General features: G+C 37.6%; 1 protein-coding gene across 5 annotated transcripts in view; it reads right to left on the bottom strand.

Moving 5' to 3' along the window:
* Nucleotides 1-2,289: 2,289 nt before the first annotated feature.
* LOC121732130 (NAD(+) hydrolase sarm1) overlaps nt 2,290-12,318 on the bottom strand; it is a 97,065-nt gene continuing 87,036 nt past the window's right edge. For all 5 annotated transcript variants that reach the window (XM_042121938.1, XM_042121939.1, XM_042121940.1 and 2 more), the window contains 7 exons: nt 7,639-7,884; nt 6,060-7,381; nt 5,677-5,912; nt 4,947-5,236; nt 4,528-4,694; nt 4,114-4,302; nt 2,290-3,273 (listed from right to left, as the gene is read on the bottom strand). In XM_042121938.1, the coding sequence (XP_041977872.1) occupies nt 4,146-4,302; nt 4,528-4,694; nt 4,947-5,236; nt 5,677-5,912; nt 6,060-7,381; nt 7,639-7,884 (2,418 nt within the window). In that variant the 3' untranslated portion in view covers nt 2,290-3,273; nt 4,114-4,145. The remainder of the gene's footprint in view (nt 3,274-4,113; nt 4,303-4,527; nt 4,695-4,946; nt 5,237-5,676; nt 5,913-6,059; nt 7,382-7,638; nt 7,885-12,318) is intronic.

Below are 12,318 nucleotides of genomic sequence, written 5' to 3'. Positions count from 1 at the left end.
TTCATATTAATATATTCCGTGAGTAGCTAATTCATACCACAGACGCACGGCAATGTTCAAACGTTAATACGAATAACAAAAACTTAACAAATTTAACGTTCAAACGTAACAACTAACAAATAACACAACAAAACTCAACAAAAATCCAAAAACAATAACCATTAACTACTAACAAATAACTCCGAAACGCAAACTCAATAACACACGTGTAACGGTAACAGATATAATATGCTAACGCTACTGGACGCGTACGACGAGAGCGGGGTGCTGCGCGGGGAAGCGAGGGAGGGGTAAAATTTAAGCCAGGTGTCAAGTTAACTCGCCCGAGTTGTAGTAACAAAAATTCAATTATAGTCTATCGTCGTCATATAGTGATATTTAAATGGATAACATTATAATTAAATCTACAGGGAAATTTGCTTACATTTAGATATATATCTATTAGGATCAGAATATGATTTTGAGACAAACTTCAGAAGTCATAACACTGATTTCAGTATTAAAATTTCCATTCTTTCCTATGTAATCTGGAATGTACCTATTTGACATAATTACTGTATAATTTGTGGGTCCAAGCTAGTAGTAAATAATAAGTAACCTGACCAATTGATCTAGATCTCGTAAATAGATGAGCTATCTAGTGTAGCATATGCTAGCAGGGCTAGTTGCGTGTGTGTGAGCTTGTATGTTTTGTATAGCAGCTTGCACAGTAAAATGTATGTTAATATTATGTGGTGGATGTTCTCATGCTTGATAAGGTTCTCATAATGTTGCCAATAACTTAAAGACCTTAAAAACTAGTATTTTAGCTGTAACTAGCGAATGTAATCCCGCAAGATAATTTCAATCCCGGTATTTGCGGGATTGAACCATCACAATCCCGCTGGATCCCGGTATTTGCGGGATCCCGCAGGTTGATTTTAAACTTTTAAAATAAATCGTTGTAATGATACTTGATTATGTAGGATACATGTATACCCGTTTTATACTCAGAAAGTCAAAGAAAACAAACTTTGTGGAACACTTTTTTACAGGGGTTTATAAATAAGACTTGCTGTTGCCCGCGACTTCGTCCGCGTGGACTTCAGTTTATAGCGCGCGATGTCAACAAAATTGGTGCGCGATGTCAATAAAGTAGGTATGATTAGTTCTGTTACAATAATGAAGTAAAAAATAAAACGCCATCTGTTTTCATATATTAGAATTAAAATGTTGATTGCATTGATATATTTTCTGGATGGAATACAGGCCAACACGGTACACTCGAACTCCTTTATTTAGCGCCTTCTGTTGTCAACTCTTCATTTTATATGTTCTTTATTTAATGTGTGTGTTTGTAACTGTGATGTGCGCAATAAAGTATATTCATTCATTCATTCATTCATTCATTCATAATGCATGCATTTCTAAATTTTCGACCGGGATTAGTCCCGCAAAATGCATGCGGGATCCCGGTATTTCGGAATCCCGGTATCCCGGTATTGCATTCCCTAGCTGTAACCAATCGGTGCCACTGAGAAATACTTTATCTCATAGAGATAAATTGTGAATAATAAAATAAAGTTTCATTAATATCTACTTTCCAGTCTTTTGCTTTTGGTCTTTATCATATAACTAGATGTTGCCCGCAACTCCGTTGCGCCAAAATTCGTTTATCGCGTATTCGTTAACCGTATATTGTTCTGGTATAAAAAGTATCCTTTGTCCTTTCCCGGGACTCAAAGTATACCCATATACCCGTATACCCATATCAAAGTTCAGCACAATCGTTTCAGTGGTTTGGCGTGAAGACTTAACAGACAGACAGACATTTATAATATTTTATAATATGTGTATGGATGATCTAACGCAAGGACTGCGGGGCTAAAATGGTCACATTTAGCAATTCCTCTCAATCAATTCAGCAGATGAATTGTCAAAACTGACAAATGTCAAATCAGTACAAAAATACAGAAATGAATTGCAAGCAGAGTTGCATTTTGCGATTTTAGAAAAATGAATCATATTATGATTCATATCATGATTCTTCAAAGCGACCATTTTAGCCCCGCTGTTATAAATATAATACAGGGAAATAAACAGTAAAACGCTAGGTGCTATGTAAGTATGGTTTAGAATTTAGATCATAAGAGCCCCCGCAGACTACAGACTTTTAGTCGGCCGATAGTTTGACCAAATTGGGGTTTCAGTACATTATTATCGGCCGATACAAATCGTTCATACATATTCGTACTGACCGACTAAAAGTCTGCAGTCTGTGGGGGCTCTAAAGAGAATAAAAAGAAAATATTTCATGATACCATTTATTCATGGTTAGGTTTGTACATAAATTGATGACATGGTCTGATGTAACATTATCATAACTATGGTTAACTCATATAAATGTCGATTAAACGCTAACATTTTGTACAACTAAAAATAATAATTTAATAGGCATAAAGAGACTTCATAGTGGTTTTTATAAATAAAAGGCGAAGGTACAGAATAAAATTTCGAGTTTGATTTACAATAAAGATCTATGCTATCACATTTGCAAATAATAATTTAAAATCATTCTATAGAACATCGAATACTTTACTGGCAAGAGCTAGAAATAAATTCATTTTATCATCTATAGAGAGTGAAAGAGAGAGTGAAGGATATGCAAATAAGATTTCAGCAAATAAATTACAAACGAGTTGCCATACTATAACGAATAGCGAACTGTCGGTCGCCGCCACCTCAGCCCCATGTTCTTGAAACATGGGAGGGTAGCGGCTAATTTAGTAAAAATCACATGCACTCCTTGAGATTACAAAATACCAATGGTGTTAAACCACAAGCGTGTGTTTGAAGCGTACACGAAATATTTACACAATGTGCTCATTTGTACTTCGTACAGTCAATACGAAACGAGTCCGAATAGTCAATTACACACTCTGCCAAAACTTCTCACAAGGCACCGGTCGCTAGCACAATCGCACTTTGTTCACACATCTGTCCATGAAATTCTTCTTCCTCTTGGTCTGTGTAGCAGCATCTAGTGGCGCGGATAGGGCTAGATGCGTGTGCGTTTTCTCGTCTGCGTCCAATAGCCCCTCGCAGCTGCGACAGCGTCTAGAAGATTCCTGAATTTCCTTAAAGTCTAAATTTTCGCTACTCTCGGATAGTCTTTCGGGGAGACTATAAAGCGTTTTGGTTGGAGAGGTCGTTTGAGATGTGCTACTGCTTGCTTCACTGTGTGCATTTGTGGTTAAAGCTTTTTCTACTGATGACTGACGACTTCGTCGTGGTCTGAAATTAAAAAAAAAACGTATGAATGCCTTGAACTTTATGGCTCATTTGCATTAGTCGATAGGGCCCGCAGGGCTGGGGAGAACCTCTGTGTTCGTCGCCAGTTACAGACGTTCTTGCCATGGAACAACAACCTGATTTCAAGGTACAAGGCATAAAATCATTATGCTCAAACACAGTATGTGTCTAAGCACACTAGGCTGAATTACGCCGACGTAAATTCCGCCGCGTTTACGCCGCGTATCAAACCCATACAAAATACGGACGTAACGCGTCAGACGACACACTATGCCGAAATTCCGTCGCCAGCCGAATTTCCGTCGAGCCGAGTCGAGCGTAAAGTTCGGCAGCGATTCGGCGGTAATGTTTTGTATAACAACACACTTAGATACGCGACGGAATTATCAAAACCGAACATAGCAAATCAAACCTTAACTCCAAATCGTTAACGCACACATTACATCTAAGAATTTTAAATACTCACTTTCGCGCGCGTTCCGCAACGAAAATTACGCCGCGAAATTTCGGCTCTTCGCGTTGTATGGCCAGTAGTATGGCGGCCATTGGGAACTGTCGGAAACGTGGCAACTCGCGTCCCGCAAGCTGTATATCGACCGATGAATTTCATTGGTCGATATCACGGTCGGTATAAAGCATGCGGGCAATCCCCGCAGGCGGTGTAACGAACACGTATCGACTTGAAACTTTCATTGGTCGTTATCTCGGCTGCGGGGACTGCCCGCATGCTGTATAACGAACGAGTTAACGACCAATGAAAATGAGCCATTAAGGATATGTTCATTTTGTATTCAGTGGAAGCAGAATGGGAAACTTATTTACCTTACAGGCGGCAGGGTGTGTAAGGCCTCTAGTCAATCGGCCTTATCGCTGCCTCTGCTCTCGGTGGAGTGCATGCGCTGGTAGTTGGGTGGTCCCCGACCGATGGTCGCGGTCCCGGGTGTGGGCACGTCGCGACCCCGAATCTGGCTTTCCAGACGGGTGGCCAGGTTCGATTTTCCTCGCAGGAAACTGAAATAATTATTGTCCATTATTTTTCAGAGTTGCTGATGGCTAGGAAGAAGAATTCGTCATCTCTAGGACAAGCCATAGCTAATCAGTCTAGCGGTAGGTGCTTTTCAGTCTCGTTATAATGATTCTCATTAGAAAGATTCATTCCTTCAACTAAAGAAGTTCTCTTGAAAGGGTAGGTAACTCATAGTTCTAAGGCTCAGAATGTGAGCGTTAATGACTTACCTTTCTAACTTCTCCACACACGCGTCTTGGTAGTCGTGGATCCACCTAACACCGTTGAAGTGGGACACCGCCCGCATGTCCTCAGGCAGCTGTTCAGGCTCAGGCCACTCGAAGTTATCGTAAATTGGTACTATGTTACACTGAGACTGTAACGCAGCCACAATTTCCTGTAATTGTAATATTTTCGGTTACAGCTGATAATTAAAAAAGGGGTGGATTTGATATCCATAATCACAAATAATTTTTAATAATATTTTAAGCACTGTCACCATTATGACCTTGGTATAACTAGGTTAGATCGAGTCACAACTCACAATAGATCCTTATGGGTCGCAGTGACGTCAGGACTACAGTGACCTATCATCTTTAACGAAAAAAAAAACACTGGGTTATAATATTAAAATGGATAGATTACTTACCCGATGAACCCAGTCTTTCTGCTCATTGTCATCTTTACATCGGTCCAAAGCGTTTGGTGTAAGGACCAGTAAAAAGTTCTTCGCCTGTCTTATGCTTTGAAGTAGGTTGTTGTCGAATTTCCCCGCTTCTAGTCTCTCGACGTCGATGAAAACTGTGAAACCTCTCAACTGCAGATGGACTTTTAGTAAACTAGCGAGCTGTGATCCATTCGATCTTCTATAACTAACGAAAACGTCTAAGTTTTTTTCCATATTCTCCTCGCCTTTGCTACGTATTGTGGTCTCGTATGCTGAAATGAAACATTGACAAAAATCATAGTTACAAGTCAGGTTTTAATAAATATGCAAAGTTTGGGAGTTAGGAGATCATTAGGTAGATGATACATTACCTAATATTTTTTGTAAAGCAGATTTAGAAATTATATCTATTATTGGTTAGAATCGTAGTCTTAGAGGAACTAACTCGTCAAGGATAGACATGAAAAAGAAAATATTTCAATACTTAGAAAAGATAAGCACTCTATGCCGATTGAACCATGCAATACAATGATTATACCAATTTAATATCAATCTTACATTTAAATTAATATTGCCAAGATCGTGGACATGAATTTTGCATGCATTCGAGGAGCGAGTGGGCGAGATTTTATGGGTCATTTTAGAATAAATTCTTAATTTATGCAAACTACTGCATAAAGATTTCCGGATACTAAATTACACGTGGTCTTACCTTGAATGGCGTCTAATATTCGAAGTCTATGAATACTATTTACTATTCTACACTCATTTTCCAACTGCTCATCACTAAGTCTTCTTATCGATTCCTTGTCGACTCCTGCATTCAACATTGAATATGTATAAATAGTATACTCCGGCCCTATGTTTTGTAAGAATTCGTTTAAGCATCCCGTGTCTCGTGAACTGTAGTCGGCCATTTTCTTCAACTGCTGAAGTTCTCTTGTGAATCTGAAATTAAAAAGTGCGTCTAGTAAGATATTATGACAAATGAAAACTATCTAAAATACGTCAAAGAATTTACTACGGTTACGACTATCCTGTATATGTTTCTCTATGGTTACGACTCTTATTCAACACAACGGATGTTAACTTTACCTTTTTCGTTTGATTCCATTTTGCAAACCAATATCATCTTTGAGGTTTTCTTCAGTAATTTGAAGCAATAAATCGCCGTCGACTCTGCTTTCGTAAAAGTTGTTTGCATACTCTAAAAATCCTATCTGCTTAACCCATTCTCTTACATCTTCTATGGACCAGAGAGGTACTTGTTGCGACAGCTTATGAGGGACTTCCTCGCCGATCAGTCTCAATGCTTGCGCTGCGTATTTTGAGGCTACCGCGTTTGGGCAACTGGCCACCTTTTTTAATGACTCTATGGCTCCAATTTCCCTAAATATTTCTGTGTTTCCTTGCTGCTTCTTAATTCCAGCTTCCATGCAGAAATGAAATGCGGCTAGGTTTCTAGCTTCTTCCCTCTTTGAACTCAATACTGGTACCAACTTTTGCAGCCAGTTTTTGCTTTGACCATGAGCATGGGCTAAGTTTGACCTAGCAAATTCGGACGGATTGTGTGTAGTTACAAATGGTTCTACCAAGTCCAGAGTACCAGATTTCAATACGGCTGCTTCGATCTCTTTATTCGCAACCAAAACAGCAATGGCTAAACAAGCGTAATATTTAATGTTGTCATCTGTATGGAACGCAAGCGGAAACAGCCACATTGGTACTTTTCTCTTGATCATAGCTTCTTGGTTTTCGGCACCGCCGTAGAGAGAAACGTTTGCGAGAGCAGCTGCACAATGCCTTAATGTTTCTACGTCGTTCTTTCGACATTCGAACAATACAGCGTCCAAACCACCCAATTTTATCACATCACTACAGGTGCCTTCGCTATGTTTGAACAGATGTTCTAATATTCCAGTACCTATTCTTGCATGGTCAGCTGAGTGTGTATTTCTCGTGCAAACACACGCGACATTTACAACCTTTTCTAGACCGTTTTGTACAACATGTTCTCTATTTTCAGTCGTCAAACATTGTTCGAGTAGTTTTGCAGAGGAAAATTGTAAATTTTGATTAGACGAGTCTAAGCAGTTTGCCATTAGTATGTCTAAGCCTCCTGAAGTTCTAAGGGTATTACATAATGAATAACCTAGTTCATGTCCATAAGTTGGTACTGCCCATGCTTTTTTTATCATATCGTTCAATTTATTAAAATGCACGCTAGCATCCTTCATATCTATTTGATTATTTTTTACTGCAGATATAAATGCATTCATTCTATAGGAATATTTTTGTATAGCTGATTCTACATCCTTTTGATTCGAGTTTGCGTCTAATTTATCTAAATCTTCAAATGTCAGATTCGTTAAATCTTCATCACCCGGTTTCACACTTCCATTCAATAGTTGACTCATCTGAAACAACGGCATACTTGGTAAGTATGATATATAGGTACTAGACGCCTACGAAAAATAATATCTTATTAGCGCCTTAAACAAGGTAAACGTGATCAATAAGTAGGTATACTAGATTGTCCGAAATACTTGTGACAATAACGTTGTAATTTTATGGCTTGTCCAGTAATTTTCCACAGAAAATAATATCGTCTATTGTCTGTTTGATTCGTTTTTAGAGAAAGATTATAACAAAATAGAGTTCTAAAATTACTTACTTGAGATGATAGTAGAGTTGATTTCGTTGTTAGGTTTTTGCTAGAGATAGTCATATTCGAGTGCGCCACACTGGAATGCTCCTTATGACTAAACATTCCACTAGACGTCACTGTTTGCCTTGCTTGTGACGAAGCCATTGCCTTCTTCTCTGCACTAAATGCTTCAGTTTGCAGTCTCGAACTCGAAGCGGACATGTTGTTGCAATCTTGTGCCGATACTTCCCCAGCTTGAAGAGAACGCTTTTCCTAGAATACATAAAACACTTCCATTAACACAATTACTCGAGAAGACAATCTAGAATCTTCTAATAATCTCAAGGCGATTAACTTTATCACTAAAATCACTACTGTTTCGGCACATTTTTAGACCGCGATACGCTCTACAAATATTTGATAGTTACGGGAATGATTAAGCGCAGATTCGGTTTAAGGCGGCGTTTAGCAGACATTTTTATTACGGATGAATACGAAACGAAGTCAATATTCGATCGAACGTGGACGAAAACTACTTTGCATTAGAGTGAATCACGCGTCACGTCTCGGATTGTATGCTGAGTCGTTTCTATTGGATATAGGCCAATATTTCGGAACTCGTGGGCTTCTGGTGATAATTTTAAAGTTTGTGTACAGACGTCACCGCAGAAGGTCGGCCGGTTCTGTGAAATGTAGTACTCTCACCGGAGGATGGAGCGGTTTCGGAGGATACCGCGCTAGGACACCCCGGTGGACCGGCCACGGGGCCGAACCCCCACCAGAAGACATTCCGCGTCTAAATTTAAGTCGTCTATTCGTGTAACCGAAACGCGCGTGCGCAATAATTAACTTCCGCGTGTGTTCGCGCGCACGACGGTCAAACACTAACTGAGACGAGATGCGGTAATCGAGACGATAAGCAGACGGATATCTCACCGCCCCCGGAGATCCTCCGCGCCGGAGGATCCTAGTGGTCCAAGCGATGAAGCGGGCCATATTTTTCGGCCATGTCTAGGATGTGATCATGGCGAAGGATAACATTCTACTGAAATTTAGTCGAGGCGCTGCTGAGGCGCCGGTCTTGGGTATCGATCGCGACGGCCACGCGAGGTCATGTCCTTCGCACTCGCCGCGCCTTCGTGGCGGCGTATACTTCTATATTCGTGTTAAACTTAACGAGAATAGTTGTAGAACGTGTGTTTAAATATAGGCTAAGTATATTCATAGTTGCGTGATTAGGGGGATTAATTTATGACCGTATTACCAGTAAATAGCAGCTTTTATGCATAAGTAATTAATTTCGGAGAACCGTTTAATGTTCATGAAGTAGACTCGATTAAAGTCATAAGTTTATCTAGCATTTTCCACGCAACAACGCATTTTTTTATTATTTTATAGCTTTAAATTTTTAAACTTCATACTTATCGTGTGTTTTTAAAATAGTTAATTTTATAACAATTATTAGAAAGACAAAGTTGGTTGCATTTTACTATATATTAACAAAACGAAAAAAGAAAATTGTGACAAGGAAAATGGTTGCTTTAGTAAGTTAGTTTTTATTTAAGATCAGCGGGGCTAAAATGGTCACATTTAGCAATTATTATTCCTCTCAATCATATTCAGCAAATGAATTGTCAAAACTGTCAAACTGACAATTAATGTCAAATTAGTACGAATTACTAGACATGAATTGCGATACAGAGTGACCATTTTCCGATTAAAAAAAATGAATCATAATAATATTCGATTCATAATATTATGATTCTCCAAAGCAACCATTTTAGCCACGCTGGTCAGGACTAAATTGAGTTTTTTACTTGAATCGTTATAATACATAACCTATATATTATATTTCAATTAAAACAAAACGGCTACAAACTTGATTATAAAATTATTATGGTAATATGGGAACATTAATTTATTATCAAAAGCGGGATTTCAAAATATGTTATCGGACATCAGGGGTCACGGCATATAAACTGATAACGGCTAATGGGTATGCAATTTGCAAGTAAACGGCTCTCTAAACTACGTAAATACACAACAATGTATCCAAATTGCCTTCTAAGAAGCTATTAAAGATCGCAATAACGATGCATATTTGTTTACCAGACGTTAATATTATGTTCTAGTTATGAAGAAATTTGGTGTTAATGCCACTTAAGAGGGCGACTAACCCAAAAAATCAAACATCGTCCGTCTATCTTTACACTCACGCCCGTCTTTCATATGCCAGGTGAAAAAGGACGACGCGGATTCATCGCCAAATTAGTTTTTTCTGTTGTTACTTTATATAATAACAGATACAGTATCTGTTGTTACTTTACGTGTGTTGGTTTGGTCGAGATTAAAATTTAACTACTTAAAACTTAATACAATTATGAACAATCCAAAACATAAGTTAGTCATCACATTTTATCCTTCCATATTATAAGACAGTCTAGTCATCTCTTATCTGTGATTGTTTAATCGGGATAAATTAAAATTTGCAAACAAAAAAGACATATTTTTATGTGGTAAACCTTAACAGAAAACTAAATCTAATAATTTTATGACGTATTACATTTTCCTAAATTACTTATAAAAATTCATAACTCTATGTATCTTCAAAATAAATTAAAATAATATCCTTTTATATTCTTACGAATAAAACCGTGTTTTATATTGTTACAATGTTATGTATTGTGTTGAGTTTAGTTTTGTACTAAGTAATAGTACTTTGGGCTTGTTTGGCAACTTAAGTAATATTAAGTACTAGATGACAACTCCGTTGCGCCAAAACTCGTTTATCGCGGGGGAACCGTACATTTTTTCGCAACAAAAAGTATCCTAAGTCCTTTCCCGTTACTCAAAGTATCTCCATGCGAAATTTCAGCAAAATCGGTGCAGCGGTTTGGCCGTGAAGAGGTAACAAACAGACAGACAGACACACTTTCGCATTTATAATATTAAGTAGGGAAGTATAGATATCTACTTATATAATAGCTGTTTGTTACCTAAATAAAATAAATATAAACATGCAAAGAGATTTTTGAACATGGCCTAACGTTACTTGTTTCATTACGGTCTTTACATACGCATTTGGAAACAAGGTAGCGTTAAATTCACGTGTCACCTGTGAGTAAAAGAGATATAGACTGCCAGATGGTAGAAATCGTTAAAAAATGTCTCTACCCTTGCAAACAGCCAAACGACAATTTAAAAGTACTTTTATGTTTGAAATGCCCGTGCAATGCCTGAAGATAACGCACTCCCATACAACTAACGTGATTTTTCTGCCATATTTTGCTCGATATAAAAATGGTTTAAGGTAGATAAAATAGACAGGCACTTGAAATATTCACAAAATATTCAATTCCGTTATGCGTAGATTTCTCGCTGTGACAAAAACAATAAATGGTCACGTTACTTATGCAGGAAGTGGGTCAAAGATCATGATTTGACCATAACAGCCTTGGATACTGTACCAGGAGAAGTCTGCAAGTTATCAATTCTGCCATACGAATTGGAAATTCTGCGGAAACCGAAATATCCGAAAGCTATCAATTACTACCAGGATATACATAGCTCATTACGATAAAGCGCCAAGGACATCGATGTTAATCCATAAATTAATATCAGCATGAATAAAATTAATGGTGATGGTTAATTAAAATAACTGTCGGTTGCTAAAAATGCGAACAAATTCGGATTTAAAATTTAGATTGAATTGAACAAAGTTCTCTTAATATTGATGATGAAAAAAAAAATTGAATTTAGGTAGGTACCATCGAGGAAGTTGATTACTATGCAATTGACCAACGTTATTTGGTCGAATATGTCAATTCAATGTTAATTGTGATCTGTCAGCTGGGTTTGACGTAACGCAACCAAACTACTTAGGTCCCGATTTGCATATGGATTTGCATAGGAATCAACTTCTCTGATAGTACCTCTACCTACATTAACAAATTGCCAAAATGCCAATTGGTGGGATACAATCTATTCATAAATTAGCACTTAGCTGATAAGTATTATTAGTTATTACTTAATAACAAATTTATTTCAATTAATAACAAATTTATTTTTCTACGTTAAGAGAGCAAAACTATTGAACTACTAGAAAAACTAATAAAGTTGGTAATAAAATTTGTGAATTGAACTCATTGTACTCACACGTGTGTAATTCGGATCTATTGTGATTACAATTTGCCGGTTAACGATAACTAAATATAGCTACTGTTAAATGATTTTGTCTCAGAATAAAGACAAAAGATTAGCTTATTTTGCATCTAATAGGCTTCAAAAATATTAACCGATTTTAAGGTATAACTTATCCCTTGATGTTTAATAAGTAATCCTTCGATCGTGGATTCTTGGAAATCTATTGTTATTCTATTGTGTCTCGCTCACCGGTGAGCTTATGGGGCTTGATGGGTTAACCCGTACATGCGGAACAATAACGGGGAGTAGGTAAAATATGGGTTATCTTTTTTCCGCGGAATTTTCGGATACGAAGACGCAGGCATCAGCTAGTAGACGATAAATTTAAACTTGTATATCCAGTATTACTAGTAACTATGTAATTATTGTTTATTTTGTTTTGGAAATAATATTTATTGATCATCAAACAGGAATTCGTCACGTACATTTTATGTCATGTAGAGAAGTGGGTGGTAAATGGTAATTGATTTTATTTATCGCTAGTGACGCAGCCAAGTGCCATAT

The sequence above is a fragment of the Aricia agestis genome, chromosome 11 (genome assembly GCF_905147365.1).
Source record: "Aricia agestis chromosome 11, ilAriAges1.1, whole genome shotgun sequence".
Taxonomy (NCBI): domain Eukaryota; kingdom Metazoa; phylum Arthropoda; class Insecta; order Lepidoptera; family Lycaenidae; genus Aricia; species Aricia agestis.
The sequence above is the reverse complement of the archived record's forward strand: the minus strand, read 5'-3'. Positions and strand labels throughout refer to the sequence as shown.